The sequence below is a fragment of the Cicer arietinum genome, chromosome 5, assembly GCF_000331145.2.
Source record: "Cicer arietinum cultivar CDC Frontier isolate Library 1 chromosome 5, Cicar.CDCFrontier_v2.0, whole genome shotgun sequence".
NCBI classification, from domain to species: domain Eukaryota; kingdom Viridiplantae; phylum Streptophyta; class Magnoliopsida; order Fabales; family Fabaceae; genus Cicer; species Cicer arietinum.
The window spans coordinates 67,164,553-67,180,598 of record NC_021164.2 but is presented as its reverse complement, the minus strand read 5'-3'; the positions used below and the strand labels follow the sequence as shown (position 1 = coordinate 67,180,598).

The 16,046-nt window shown below is 35.0% G+C and overlaps 2 protein-coding genes across 4 annotated transcripts in view; one reads left to right on the top strand and one right to left on the bottom strand.

The window, feature by feature from the left end:
• LOC101504182 (glutathione S-transferase TCHQD) overlaps window positions 1-268 on the top strand; it is a 3,377-nt gene extending 3,109 nt beyond the window's left edge. The window contains exon 4 of the mRNA XM_004502485.4: window positions 1-268. Within this exon, the coding sequence (XP_004502542.1) occupies window positions 1-121 (121 nt within the window). The 3' untranslated portion in view covers window positions 122-268.
• A 1,771-nt stretch (window positions 269-2,039) lies between these two features.
• On the bottom strand, window positions 2,040-15,327 carry LOC101503412 (histone-lysine N-methyltransferase ASHH2). Of its 3 annotated transcripts, none has more exons than XM_004502483.4 (18): window positions 15,108-15,327; window positions 11,922-14,918; window positions 11,472-11,694; window positions 10,977-11,143; window positions 10,768-10,847; window positions 8,520-8,651; window positions 8,321-8,437; window positions 7,632-7,724; window positions 7,317-7,394; window positions 6,938-6,994; window positions 5,404-6,124; window positions 5,268-5,323; window positions 4,875-4,954; window positions 4,646-4,728; window positions 4,465-4,544; window positions 4,193-4,272; window positions 3,471-3,516; window positions 2,040-3,259 (listed from the first exon to the last, which is right to left on the bottom strand). In XM_004502483.4, the coding sequence occupies exons 2-18, from the start codon at window positions 14,701-14,703 to the stop codon at window positions 2,195-2,197; spliced, it is 5,940 nt and encodes a 1,979-aa protein (XP_004502540.1). In that variant the 5' UTR covers window positions 14,704-14,918; window positions 15,108-15,327; the 3' UTR covers window positions 2,040-2,194. The 3 variants fall into 3 exon arrangements, with proteins under 3 accessions (XP_004502540.1, XP_004502539.1, XP_004502541.1); XM_004502482.4 differs by having other exon boundaries at window positions 11,922-14,856; XM_004502484.4 differs by having other exon boundaries at window positions 11,472-11,691; window positions 11,922-14,856.
• Window positions 15,328-16,046: the final 719 nt, after the last annotated feature.

Sequence of the window (16,046 nt, the reverse complement as noted above, 5' to 3'; positions counted from 1 at the left end):
TCAGCAGAGGCCTAGTTATATAAAGGTGATTGCTAAACATTTTGACGGTTGGAGAAAGCACAAAACATTGTTAAAAACTTGGTGCTTTGTTTGTGTTAGAAGTTTGCTTAAGCGATACTAGCGAGGTTTGTATTAGGATCTTGTTCCATGGTTTGGTTGAATAAGTAAATACATGAAAGAACTTTTTCTGATTTATGAGAAACTATATTCTGTCTTTTTTTATTTTTTTTCTTGTTCTTGGAATAGAAGGGGAATTCTTTTTTCTTTCTCCCTTACCGCTTGGTGATATTAGGTACTGAGCTAAGCTTGCACTTATTCTAGAATGAAACAATCCATTTTTGCCATCTTCCTTCATTGTCTAAAGAAGAGGCAAATTTGTGTATTCAATCAATTAGCAATTTCCATGCAATGTGTATATGATATTGGAAGTTGGAACAATACCTTCCAGTAAGGATTGCTGCTTGTTAGTGTAACACTAGTTTTGGTATGTGTAACACTATTAAAAGCTACAAAAAAGTGGTTAGAGACAATAAGAGGTAATGATGATCACTTAATTTCACCTGTAATATATCTTTGTCCTCCCTTTATTACTGATCAAATGTCTTCACCTGTTGCGCATCATGCTTAATGAATTTAGCTTTCATAAAAAAGGAGACAAATTACAAGAAAAAATACAAAATTTATCTCTTACTTATAGGACATGATTGTGAAAAACATCGTAATTTCTTGGAGAAAAACATGATTAACATATTATCATTCATCATAACTGAGAGCTTTTAAAAGTTTCCTCTGTTCTTGTATCAGTTCATTTTACCATATCAAACTGATCCCAGAATCCATTTTCTTTGGAAGGTAAAACCTATGGCCATTTAACACTTTTCTTTTGTATTTTTCATAAAGAAGGTGACACTTGAAAATGGTGTATTAAACACTCATAAATTTAATAGTTGAATTCATTGAATGATGTAAATAAGGGGTTTATCACATGGATAAAACAAAGTATATAGTAGATACACCACTACAAATATCACCTCAAATAGTTTGGAGAGTTATCTCTGCTTCAAACAACCGGAAAGGAGAAATCTTATTAACACGTGTTCAATTGATGCTAATTAAAAAAATCAAGGAAGGAGAAATATTCGTTTTTTTAAAAAAATATAGTGAACTAAAAGACTGAATGTTATGTAGACTCCATTGGACACTTGTTATGTAGACTCACCAGAGGCAGGAGAAGGCTCCAAGCTCAAAATCTTATAACTGAGTTATTTATAAATTATTCAGCAATGAGAATTTTACATCAACAACTGAATTTAAATTATCATCGTTGTGTATTATAAATCACGTTGTCACCAACTAGATAGCAAAACCCAAAAAGATGTGGAAAATATAACAGCCATCATAAAATCAAAACATTCCATCTTATTTAGATGTACGACTACAATTTTGAAGCTTTTGGACTACGCATCCATGCATATACATATATAAATAGCAAATGGATGAATAGATACTAGATCATCAGATGAAAGAGACATTAGGTAAATAACTGATCTGAGTTCAAATAATAAATCAGGCAGAAGTATTTAATAGCAACGGCGTTAATTCATTATTTTTATGAATTTTTAAATAAAAATAATGAGTAATATCACTTTACAACTCTAGGCACCACATTCATATCTCTATCACTCTGAAAAGGGACAACACTTCCCCCTCCCACAACCCTTCAGCTTCAGTCCATTAAATGGAAATGCAAATTCATCGGTCACAGGTTTTCCATTTTCTGCGATTAAGTCCATAGAAACACGTACCTCTTCAAGGTTTGGACAGCGATCAGTATTCAGAAGAACAGCAGCCGCCAGGTATAGTGCAGAAAGTGGGGAGAGTAGTTTGGTTCAAATAAGTTTGCTTTCGTCCACAGATAATAAATTTCTAATAACCATTGATGTAAATACATGATTAATATGACAATGGCTACTAGAAATTCGTTCATCATGGACCAAGACTCATTTGGACTTACATATTCATCCTTGAAAGTGGAGAAATGCTGAAATTTAATAAAATTTTCATTGAATAATAGATCCAGGAACAAATGAATTGACAGTACATTAATGTATATGGATGAAAAAAGAAAACAAAAACAATTTCTTTTTTTCCTGTGAACAGTAATGATTTTTGCTGCTGTGAATTCTAATAAATATTATTTTCCACCTTTCTCCTCTCTACAGATTTCATCCTCCTCTGAATAACTAGTAACTTTTGATTCTTTTGACACATCTCCTACATCTATACTGCAAATATCACCACTAGAGCTGTTCCCATTACATTTCCATGCATCCCTTTTGAACCATGTTCGATGTATTTTTGAATTATTCCATTTCTGCTGTCTAAAGTACTTCTTTCCCAAATCATCAGAATCATCACCCTTCAATCGCTTAGCGTCATGTTTAGCATCCTCACATTGAAGGTTCGTGTCTTCAGAGTTAGCACCAGTTGTGCTGGGAATCATATCATCTGAGCAGCAATTAACCGGACCAGTGGCGTCCGATTGCTTAACTTCAGCAGGCTGATCAATTTCCATACTGGAAGGTTGACAGTCTTTGTTATCCCGTGGATATGGGGGTAATGGAGGAAACGGGTTGAAAGGCATGCCAGGAGCAGTGATCCAACACCCTGTGATTTCAGCATGAGGAGTTCCATATTGTTGCGCAACAGACCATGGCAATCCATATGAGACAGGCAAACGAGAATTGAATTTCTCTTTTGGCTGACCAATAACTAAACTTGGGGGGCATCCAGAATGGCTTGCATTTTGCAAAGCAGGAGTACCAGAGTTTAGTGCACTGTTTAATGAACGTATTGGACATGAGAATCCGGGTGGAACTTCTTCATGAACGTTCTGGCTTTCATTAATAGAACTAATGATAGCATCAGAATATGAATTTGTTTCTGCTGGTTGATCCCATCGGCTTTTGCGCTTACGTTTTTTTGCCCCGTTGATCTCAACTCCATCCAAAGATGGTGTAGAGCAGCCCTCCTGGGCACGCGCGTCTACTGTTGCCACAAGCATTGGCTGCTGACCACAATCAGTTGCTTCCTTAGGTCTTAATCCCTGCTCGTGCCTATGACTGTGTGATACTGAAAATCTGTTGGAGTTGAAACCTCTGTGAGATTCCATCCTGTTATCATCCCTGTCCATATAGCCATGTTTTCTGCCATGTCTTGGAATCCATCTGTCTCGGAAGCTTCGAGCAATTTGATGGACCTACATGTGCAAACAACAGTGAAAATATTCAACTTCTTACCCATAAAACAGAATAAAAAGCAACAAAAATAACAGCACCCCATTCCCACCAGGCCAAAAAACAGATACAACCATGGCTAAAAAAGTTATCTAACAGCATATATTGGGAAACGATTATACACATGACTTGACTAAGTTAAAATCAATATACAATAAGTGAGCGTGGCAATACCTGTTTATCATCATGCTCTGTCAGAGACAGCATTGAATCCCTAAACCTGAACATAAATCTAATTATTAGTAAAAGAATATGAACTTATAGAGAAATAGAATAGTTCCAACTAAGTTATACCAAAGATATTTGTGTAATTAATTTGCAGGGAGAAATCATCACAGCATTTGTTCAAGTCAGAAAACAAAAACGAAAGCAATTTGAAGACTGGCACATTCTTCCATATTTTAAGCACAACAGGAATACTATATACTTATGGATACTGAACAAAAAATGCCACATCAATATAATGCTTACTCTTTTAAGTGTAGTTGTACTAGTAAAATACCAATTTTATATAAGTTCTACATCATCCCGTTGTCTAAAATATCTTTAGGTCATCATACTTGAAATAATCTCAAGTACTAAGATATTAGGGGTTAGAAACAGCCCATACTTTTTCATTTATTCCAGGATCAAGAATACAATAAATAATCAGAATTACGTTCCCTATGCTCAGGAAAATATGGAATGGGAAACATTAAAGTAACGCATATCATACTTCTAAGCTCTAAAAAAAACATAATTTTTGACTTTTTGTACCTTGCATCGATCATAATAGTCCAAACAAAATAGGTTATGGAGAAAAAGCCAAATTTAAAACTGTTACCTAATTAATCAAAAAAAAAATCAATTGCTTTCGTAAATTTGGGGAGAAGGGATAAAATTTGAAATTTACTGACCTCTCCATTCCATGACAAGGAGGACCACCATTGATATGTTCAGGAGTCAAAATCTTGCCTGCTGCCAGGTACTCTAAGACCTGTAAAAGAAAGTTGTTTAGACACGTGTTCCATAATCTTTTAATACTCTTTTGGAATAGGGCCAACAATATGGTATTTTTGTTCAATGACATGCAATGCAATAATTTGAAATGGATTGAAATATACATAATCTCTCAGGAAAAATGAAGATAACAAAGAACTAAAATATCAGCAGTTTCCCATCTAAGCACCTTAAGAAGCTTTCGTAGTATTGGAATTTTTTTGAAGTCTTGCCTATACTGCTTCATGATCTTATGTAACATCTGTAAACCTGAAAACCAATATTATAGTTACTTTAGCCAAAGGTGTGATGAGTCTAATTCCTGATATAAGGGAGAAAACTGCATTAAATACAATGTAAGTATAGATTACCATTTTTACTAATAATATCATTTAGCACGGCTCTCGATTTTGTTTTCAGAAGAGCATCAAGGATCATGGAAAGATCTCGGTTACTGCAACCAAAAGATTAAAATTTCTTTTAGCAAGTATTTACATGCCCTGAAACAATGAACAAGTCTACTACAAGTCTGTATAACTATAATATGTGCTTAATGAAGTAAGAGTAAACTAATTAAGAGGAAAAAGGCAAAGAGAGGACCTCTGAATTGCTTCACCATTGCTTCTATCGCCTGATGCCACGGTGAGAAGCAAAAGTTTCAAGTAGCCTTTGGTGGCATCCTGTGACAAAAAAAGGGTGGGGTGAGTCAAATGGTGAAAATTGAGCAATCATAAAACTGCCCAAGTAGCAAGCCCAATACTAATTCCACTAATAAGGCATAAAGAAACAAAATTGAATAAAGGAAATACATAATTGTCTAATTGATTATACAATACAACAAACATAAATTTAAGATACTACATCAGTATTGGTTGAAGTTTCTTGCTTTTTTACAGGTACATAGATATGAAGTGAAGGAAAAAACACCAAATCCCACATACATGGACAAGCTTTCAAATATATGTACCTACTTGGAATATATAGAGTACTTACTTTTCTTTTGCTTATTCCTCCATTTCCATCCAGCAACTCATTAAGTTTCCCCTGAACTGCAGTTAAGGAAAAGATGTATCCATTATAACCTATTTTAATAAGCATGTTATTACTATAATAAATAACGATGACAAACCTGCTTCAAACCGTCCATTGGAAGAACCTTCTACTTTTTTGTTTTTGATAGATGATACTGGCAATCGAGGGGCCGCCACCTCGGCTGTAAGGGCATTTGCAGCATTAGCCCTTACCTTACCCTTTTTAACAGAAGCATTTAGTCGAGGAGTCTTCACAAGCAGATGTGATTGTGAAAAATCATTCCCGACTTCAACCATTTCAGATTTGGATTCTCTATTACTATCAGTAGAATTCGGCAATTCTTTGCTGTCAGCAGGCATGGGTTTGCTTGTTGTATCCTCTATTTGTTGAGAAATTTCTTCTATTCGATCAGAAGATGGTAAATTGCTTTTTGAGTCTTCCACTTCAACTGAACTGTGCAACAGGGAAACAGCAGAGGCAGGGTTTGTAGAACTGTCTTCCTCTGGAGAACCATCTGCACATATAGCAGTTGTACACTTGTCCAATACATCCCTGTCTGTTATTAAATGCCTAGAAGACTTTGTATTAACACTATCAATGCATTTGGGCATGAGTACGCTGTCGTCAATTTCACCATTTTCAGAAAGCATCATAGGTTCTGGAAATTCATCATCTGATTCACCTTGAACTATAAGCTCACCGTTATTTGGATCCGCACCGCCTATATATCCTTGACAGTGAAGTGAACCACAATAACACTTTTTGGCAGCAGCACCAAAAACCCTTACATAGTTGTAATCAAATGTCAATTCTTCATCCTGGGGAAGGTGGTGGAAAACAAAATTCAGCTTGCCACGAAATAATTCTCATACATGCTTACAGCCAAAGAAAGGAATAAACAGCTAAGTTTCACATTCCAAATTCAGAATATAAGGAAATAAGACCTCCAAGCCTCCATACAACCAACACATGTCATCTAACCCACCCTCCAAAAATCCTCACCACTAATCTTTTCAAAGTTTAAAGACATTGTATATATCATATAAAAGATAATTAGAATTCAAATTGATCTATTTTATTAACTGCATGAATTGCTTTATATCTAACAACATTCACAAATGATTCTGGGTTGGAAACAAATTTACATGTATCTACAAGAATAGTTAAACAAAGCATGAAGCAAACACTTTTTTCTCTCTTGCAAATTAAATATAAAAAACAACATAGCATAACCAGGGTACTGACTAGCACTGGCCAGGACAAGTGAGAAATAAAGTACATCTGAGTATTTTTGTTAGAATGGAATGTTCAAACACCTGGACTCTACACAAAACTACAGGGAAAAAAGAGAAAGTGCCACAAGCATTAATAAAAGCCTTCTCAATTCAACTAAGGATTTCTATGAATAAGTGTGACTTAAAAGACCAAACATTCATATTATTTCGAGGGTAGAGGAGGGGGTGGGAAATTCAATTGTTTTCAGACTCCTAGTCTGAAACTAAGTAAACAAAATCACATTTTCCTGCATGATTAATAATCATAATGCATACACGTACAGGAAAACAAAATGACATAACTGTTTCAAAGACACAAAATCACATGAAAGTAATAAGTGGAGGCTGAAAGCACACCTGCTTGATATTCCTCAATGCAAACAGTCCAATACAGATTTCTCCATTCACCATCCACTGTTGAAAAAAGGATAGAACACGAGGTCAAGTGACATGAAAACAAGAGAAGAAATCTGAATTTCATGGTCCAGACACTGTACAAAATGACATTAAGGATTTGTTCTAGAAAAGTACAAATCCATACTGCCTATTATAATATTAATAAGAATGCAAGATAATGACAACAGTGCATGTTAAAATTTGCAATACATGTATACGCTAATAGCATGAATATAGTTCCCAACGAAAATGCCAAAAAATTAAGTGTCTCTAATATCATAATAATATATATTCACCTTACTTAGAAAACTACAAAGAATGCAGATTACAATGTATTCACCTTTTCTGTCCGACAATTAGGATCACAACTATGATTAATGAAACGCCCCAAATTTCCTTTTGCACTTGCATCTATCACCTGTAAATAAAGAGATGCGAATGTAAAAATAGAAGTAAATAACTAATTGAATATCTGGAAAAATTAATACTAACGACAACAATAACATATCTAGTTGAATCAACTAGACAAGTCACAACTCTCAATTAGGCAACAAAGATCTCAGCACCACTAAAAATAACAAATACGAATTTCTTATTAGGTAAAAACAAATAAAATTGTTTCCATTAAGTATGCAGATGTAAGTTAAAGTCATACCTCACTGCCGTTCAAGGTCATAAAATAGAAATGTCTATGACCCTTCAAAGCATACTCTCTCTGGCGTGCCTCGTATGCATGCACGTCAAGCACCTGTTTAAAACATAAACCAGATATTCTTATGAACTTAACGGGCAATGATTTGCGCAAACAACATTAGAGATCAATATAATATTCTTTGATCACTATTCACCTAAAATCTGCAATGGCTCTTCACCACTATTTAAAGAATAAAATCAATTGCTCAAAAAGAAATAGATCATACTATCTCTCCTTAATCTCAATGACGCATGGTAGTGGTCAACTTAAACTAAATCACTCCATTCCTCACTTATTTTCAAAACAATTCAATTAATCTGCAGCATAAGTCACATTCTTTTCAGCGGCAAAAAGAAAATGACAGAAGGATGAGGATTAACAAGAATATCTAGGAGGGAAGAAAGAAATGAGGAAGAATAAAGTGGAGAAATACAAATCTGACTTGACTTTCACCTATGATTCTGTTAAAGGTAAATTTAATCCTTCCTCCCCCTAAATTTTCAGCTAATAAAGAAACCAAACCACAAGTATGATTACAAAAATTCGAGGTGCAGCTTCAAAACAAAAAATATCAAAATAAAATAATGTGTAAAAAATTTACATAGATATAGGAATATAATACAAAGGAACAAAAGTATTGTCCACGTCACCTCTCCAACGTATTCAATAATAAACTGGCCTTCAGCTACACGCTCAAGTGCCTTCAGTCCATAACCTTTTTTCCCGCATTTAAACCACTTCAGTCTGGAATAATTGCGTTTTTGGAACTGAAATTGAACATATAAATCACATTCATTGGCAAGGCCTGATACTGGTATATTTTTAGAAGAAAATGTGTAGCTTATAAACCTGCTGATTGGAACAACGGTCCCCACATGGGCAAGTTCCTTGCACACATTCGATGTTAAGCATCCGGTTTAGACATTCATCCCCACATCCCATCTTGCCTTCTCGAGGTGGCTTGCAATGGCAAACCATTACCTACAAGTTCAGAGGTACAACGAGTAAGAGATATCAAATTGATGGGCAAATTTCCAAATTCTGAAAGCTTAATTGAAACCTAACTATCAGCAACTGATGTGAGAGCAAAAATGAGAAAGCCATATATGTAGTAATTACATTACTTATGCAAAGCATACAATTGCTCCTCATAAATAATTTAGGGCCGATAATCATCCATCCTCTGCAAATCACATCCATTATTCCATTGTACACAAGTCCAAAAGAATTCGAGAATATTAAGGTATATGCTATTTGTGGTGATACACTTGGATTCAGATTTCAGATGGATTGCCATAATCATATACCCAATGTGTTCAGGGTAAAACTATTATTAAAAGGAGGGAAACTTAGAAGAATATGAGGGAAAAGAATTTTTAAAAAAATAAGGATCAGACATTTAATATCAAACATTGACAAACAAACCAAAGGTGGATACTATAGATACATCATAACAAATAATGAGTTTATTGAAAATAACAATTACTACTTCAATCCCTAAATATAAAACCCTCCTGAGAAGATTTTGTCCCTTTTGACAAGACACTCTTTGAATTTTCAACTGCATTAATTATTTCTTTACTAACATACATCTCTCTGTTGTCAATAGCAGCGCTACGGTGCGCCGGACGTCGTCCCCGCGGCATGTCTGGCCGTGAAACCGCCGTCACCGATTGCTGCAAATGTGGCCGCGAATAGCACCCCAACGCGCTGAAGCGTCGTGCCCCAACCTGGATCCATGACCCGCTACTCTATTTTTACAGGTTTTGTTGAATTTTTTTAATTTCATTAAGGGCATTCGAGTCTTTTCACACCCAAATCCCTATTATTATATTATTTCTTGACCTTTCTTCTTCTGCTCCTCCAGTTAACTGCCACGATCCTTCTTCTTCTTGTTATTCTTCCTCTGTTTTTGCTCTTCTTCTCTTTTCTTCGTCTTGTCCTTCTTCTCTTTGCTTCTTCTTGTCCTTCTTCTCGTTTCTTCTTCTTGCCCTTCTTCTCGTTTCTTCTTCAGTTCTTCTTCCTCTAGTTTTTTCTTATTCCTCTTTTTCTTCCTCTGTTTTTCTTATTCTTCCACTATTTTTGATTACTATTAGATCTTGATTATAATGTTACATTTTGGTTATGAAATATGAAGTACTATGATTACCCCTTTATTTTTGTGCATTTTATTTTTGCTATTTTTTAATATTTGTGTCTACTGTTTGGATTTTATGTTTAGTTTATATACAGTTTTTTGGTCTTTCACAATAGCGGTCATCCCGCTGTCCCATTTTCGGAGTTGGGCGCTCCGCGGAGCTATACGTGACTGACAACATAGATACCTCTTATTAATTACATCTTTTTCTGCAACCAAAGATAAATACTATAATGCAAACATTTACTAATTCTCTCTAAAGAAGGATAAAATTGTAAAAACAATATCAATTGTCAACACATTTAATACTACTATCAACTTTCTTAATTCTCGTTATTTGATCAATGGATCCTATAATTACGAACAAAGGTAGTATTGAATTTCTCACTTTACACTTTACTCACTTTGGAGGAGACAAATTCAAAAAAATAATGCACGTGTAAATAACAAAGAAAGAAAGAACATTTGCTTATCAGAGCTCTCAGTCCTTCCGCAAGTCTAAAAAGCAATCTAACGTGACTAATTTTTACTTGTACTCCTTCTGGACTCATATAAGCAAAAGTAACCAACTGCACACTAATTAAAAATGTTAGTTGACATCATTTAATTTATTGATGTATTAAAAACAAATATATATATATATATATATATATATATAACTGAATTCTCTAAACAGCCCTTTCTCTACATTTAATTTTTATGAGAATTTGTTTCATGAGAAGATTAATTAAAGAATATTTTAGAATGATAACATTAAATATGATGAAGTGAGTTAGGATTCGCTTATATTTTAATCCACCAAATATAACTTGTACTTGTTTTTTTGCTTATATTTGAGTTCGGAGGGAGTACGTTGTCAACCCAACATGATCACGTGTATGCAAAAACCAATTTGACTGAACCAAATAATGTGATATGATGATTACAAGTAACAAACAAAAAATTATAACAATCTGGTACCTCATCAATAGTCTGAGTTCTTGGGTTACGATGCAGAAATTCATTTGTGAAAATGCGGGTAAAAGTTGACTCTTGGGAAACTGCAATGGATAAAGCAAAGTGAACATTAGACAGCAAGGAAGATTAAATGGCATTCCTAAGAGGCTAAAGTAGTCTAGCTTCAATGTTAGTTCTGTTAATAAGAAACACTTTCTAGCTAAAAAACACACCCAAAGGCAGTTGATATTCCAACTCCTTATGAGTTTTGGAGTTTCCATATGCATCTTCTTCACCAGAGGCGTCTGATAATCCTAACTCTGCATTAATCTCTGCATTTGACTTTTCTTGAGGGATAGCACAATCAGCATAGGCTTTATCACTGCTGTCCTTGCAAGTCCTTGAAAAGAAAATCATCCATGACAGGATGCAAGTTTTTAAAAGAAACAGGGAATCATATGGAAACAGTATTTACCTTATGTACCTCTACATGTAAAAAAATTAACATATATGAATCAAGACCAGGAAAATTAAAACTTGTAATTGAAAGCCAGGCAACAATTGATCTATCATACTCGATTAATTAGAACTAAGTGAATTGTGAAAAAACATCTGTTTCTAAACTAACCCTTTCACACAAATACATGTTTATATATTCTTCCTCTTCAGCTTCTATTCCAGAATTACAGAAAAATGATAATGAGTAATATGAACAAAACGTTGTATACCAGGTGCAGTTAGTTTCATCAATCTGGTCTGCAAGCAAAGCTGGAATGCGCCGCCACTTGTGACAGTCATCACAACTCACCCATGCATTACGAGGTGACTGCTGCTGTTCTTCCAAACCAAAACCAGGCATCACGTCCAAATTAGACACACTGACTGGTACTCTGTTGTCACCGGTATTAATTTTTCCAACACCAGCCAACTTATGATTTCCAACTATATCTGCTGACATGACACCAAAAATGTTCAATTGCAACCAAGGTGTAAGATTAAGAAATAACGATAGAAAGCAACACTTAGATGGTCAAGAAGGAAACGAGATATGTCAAAGATGATTCTAAATGCAATAGTAATAATAATAATAAAATAATAATAATAATAATAATAATAATAATAATAATAATAATAATAATATCACAATATAATGCAGTCTATCTGACATATAAAGCTACCTGGATGTGGGTGATCTTCCACTTCACATGTAACTTTGAGAGAGACATCTTTTCCCTTTACTTCACTTCTGTTAATTGGCTCTTTCTGTCTCTCCTTGGGCCTAGAAGTAGGCTTTTTCCTGCTTGTCGAGTCAGAAGCTTTGGATTTACCCTTGCTAACTTTTCTAGGTTCAAGACTTTTAGGTAGTTTACGACCCCAAGGTCTTGTAGAAGACGGTAAATTTTTTGAACCCTGGAGTTCAGTAAAACCATGGTCAGCAGATGATTTGCCAGCTGTCTTGACTATCGCATGACTTTTAACTTTCAAAGACTCCATAGGGCCTCCAAGTACAATATCTCCAGAAAGGGGCGATGATTCTGCAGACAATTCTTTACTCTTTACAGATTTGCTTAGCTCAGTGGAAATAGGCAATTCTAAAGAGCTAACCACATCACTGGAGGTTCTCTTACGTCTGTGATTCTTCGAATGCTTAGCTCTATTATTCCCTGGTTGACCTTGTGATCCATCTTCAGTGATGCAATTGCCTGAATAAATAAGCTTGTCTTTCTTCTTCCCTCTATTCCTGAAGGTAACGTCCATATGAGAATTTAACTCCTTAGAAGAACCTAACACAGAAAAATGTACATCTTCATGTCTTTCTCCAACCTGGACGTCAGGAATTGAATCAATGACTTCTGAATCAGGTGACGTTCCGGGATCTATAACTGAATTATTAATTGGCTTAACTAATGCTTCAACCACTTTCTCTGGAGGACCTGCATGACATGGTTCCACTGCATCCTCATCTGACTTCTCCGTTATTTTAGAATTTTCTAACTGGCTATTTACAATTTGTCCATTTAGAACAACAAAATCCTTGTCCAGGTCATTTCTGAATGATTCTAAATTGCTTAAAGCCAATGCTTCAGAAAATTTATCTGCAGAATTGCTGGCTACTTTCCGAGAACCTGGGTCCGACTCCAAGTAGGAAGCAGAAGCCAAGCCACCAACAGACTCCGGAATCAAGACGTTTGAGCAACGTAAAGCATTTTCTTTTCCAAACTTGATCTTCAGACGAAAACGAGTAGTTGAAGTTGGAACATTATCCTTTTGAACTGAACTTAATGAGCTAGAACTTGTAGCATTCTTAATCATTTCCCCACCTTGAAACTTGCTTCTAGCTTTCACCACATTCTGGCACATGGCTTCACTAACCTCCAGCTCGTTTTCGTGCTGAAAAAACTGTTCAATATTCCCAAGCGATCCCCAGACAGAAGAACGAGCCGGTTTGCATAAACAACTTCTTTTCTTTCTAGCAGCCTCTAAGTTCATATTCATACCTCCACCTCGATGTGTCATACTGGCTTTGTTCTTGGATTTTCTAGAAGCCTTCCTGGTTTGTGTCTTACTACCAAATTTGGTTCTTTGACTCCTTTGAGAAGGTAACAGTATGTTTTCAGTAATATGATCAACTTCAACATCTTCTTTTCCATCATTATTTGTTTGTCCAGGATTGTCTACAGCACAATCATTGTTGATGGAAGCACCATCGCCCTTGGAAAGGAGATCCGGCGCATCCTTTGGAAAGCTATTGGTGAGAACAACAAAAGAGGACTGACCTGATTCTGGATAAAATTGTTTTCTAATGGTAGAGTTGGCATTTCCATCTGCAGAACAATCCTTCAATGTACAGAAATTATCTTCTGTTTGCAGTATGCCATTCTTCAATTCACCCCCTGGATCCATCAAGGTAGGCTGACATTGTGAATCAATTACAGGTGAAGTCCTCAGGGTCCTATGGAAATCTGGCAAGGACGATGCTTGTAAATACGAATTAACAGTTGATTCTTTATCAACAAAGGCTCTTAACTTTTCTTCACAACTACTTTTATAATCCTGACCATTTTTCTGGTCATGTAGCTCATCACTTGTGCTCTCTTCTTTTGTATCTGGTGAGGACGACGCTTGTACATATGAATTAACAGTGATTTCTTTATCAACAAAGGCTCTTATCTTTTCATCACAAGTACTGTCACAATCCTCGCCATTTTTTAGATCGTGTAGCTTATCACTTGTGCTCTCTACTTTTGCATCTATAAACAAGACACCTGACGGCACTTCAAAATTTAGTGAAGAAGATATCTGCCTGCAAGAATTCGCTTCTATCCCATCTAAAGCATCACAATTTTCCACAGCCTTTGGCCAGCTATCTGATTCCAAAGGCACTTCAGAATGCTCAACATCAAGCACACAGTTGACAGCACCAGCTAGTAAATCAGCACCATCGTTTTTGCCTTCCACGACTGTCAAATCATCTCCTACCGAGAATACCATAATGTTCTTGCCATTCTTCTGCTCACCCTGTTCAGCCCAATGCTTCTGCAAATCATTTGAGGTTATGGACTCCAACGGCAGGTCAAGGTTTCCTTCATCTTTAAAATTTCCTTCTAAGCACAATCCACCACTTTTAAGACCGGAAACTTCAATGTCCTCAGAACAAATCCCCAAACTATTCCAACAACCATCTTCAGCAGTTTTCTCCAATTGTGACATATCATCATTTTCACATTCATTTGTCAAAGCATCTCCGTACCCCTCCATAACATCAAGATAGCTTGCAGAACAACCCACTTCACCCTCTCCCAAAAAACCATCCGCCATACCAGATACGTCTAAAACATCGCAAGGTTCTTCTGAACATGACTCCTGCACAGAAACTAACTGTGCCGGAAAACCCGAGCACAAAGGCTGCTCCAATTGTGCCGGATCACCAACGATTACCGGTTCACCACACGAGCCCATCCCAATCACAAAACAAATCGTTCAAAAATCTAGCACACTACCACTAACCCTTCACTCTCTGATTAACAAAAACAGAACTTCAAAACAAGAATCACCACCTGAGCTAGCACAATGCGTCAGCTTGAAGAATTAAAGCAAAGTATAAAACACTACCTGCACATGAAAATCATAGCACGTAATGAAAACCCTAGAAAACGGCATTATCATGAAACCCTCTGCACGGAATGAGAGGAAAAAAATCAAAAATTAAAATTAAAATAAAAAACCCTACTTTCAGAATTTGAGCATAATAATGCGGACGGGAAGACGGGTTTCTAGGAACAAATGCGATAAGAAATACTAAATAAAAAAGGAGAAAAAAAAAACTAAGAATTAAAATTGAAGAGCGAATTGATTAGAGATACCTGGTCAGGGTGCACGAGATTGAGGATAAGGAGGCGTGGCCTCTTCAACAATGGTATCTCAAACATAAAAATAAAAAATCACGGTTAAAAATTAAAAAAAAAAATATTATTCTTTTCCCTCTGGCCGAGGAGAGAGAGAGAAAAGAGAAGAGAGTTGGGTCTGCGTCGCGCGCAAGGGGTTATTGGGAGAGAGATGCGATGGTTGGTGAATCGTCAACGAAGACAAAATAAAATAAAATCTATATCAGAATAATCAATGTATTTAAAGGATTTTATTTATTTATTTTCTTTGATTTATATATACAATCAATTAAATATATCACTAAAAATATTTCACACTTAATCAAAAAGTATTTAACTTAAACTTCAATATATTTAATCATGGGAATTATTTTAGAATTAGTTTTGATAAAAGAATCATAATCTTTTATGAAAAACAAATATTAAAATTATGTAAAGTAAATATAGATCTTTTATAAATAAATAAAAAAAAAAACTATATATATATATATATTAGTAGATGTATCTTTAGATGTAGTTTTCATAAAATATGTATAAATTCTTTGTAAATAAATGACATGTATAAATCCTACATTTTAAACGTAACTTACATTATAAAATCATCCTCTCTCATATAAAAAAAATATATTTCATTTAAATTATAAATAATATTTTACTTTTATATATATAAATAATTTTAACTGATTGACTATGAATTTTAGTACTTTAATTTATAAGGAATGTGTATAAAAATTATTCTCTAATTTAATTATATGCTAGTTTAATGGAGATAAATTTTTTCCAAAGAAAAAAAGAGACAAGATTTTTTGTTGTAAAATAATTCTACAAAAACTTATCACTTTAGATAGGATTAAATGGAAATTGTTATTATTGTTATTGTCCCAAAAAAAGTACTACATCATCCTCTATATATAATAT

Excerpts from the sequence above, each read along its gene's own strand:
- LOC101503412 (XM_004502483.4), bottom strand. The coding sequence starts at position 14,703 with ATGGGCTCGTGTGGTGAACCGGTAATCGTTGGTGATCCGGCACAATTG. Across the intron at positions 6,125-6,937 it reads CATTGAGGAATATCAAGCAG|GATGAAGAATTGACATTTGA; the intron begins GTGTGCTTTCAG and ends CACCTTCCCCAG. Across the intron at positions 3,517-4,192 it reads CCTTGTCATGGAATGGAGAG|GTTTAGGGATTCAATGCTGT; the intron begins GTCAGTAAATTT and ends ATTTATGTTCAG.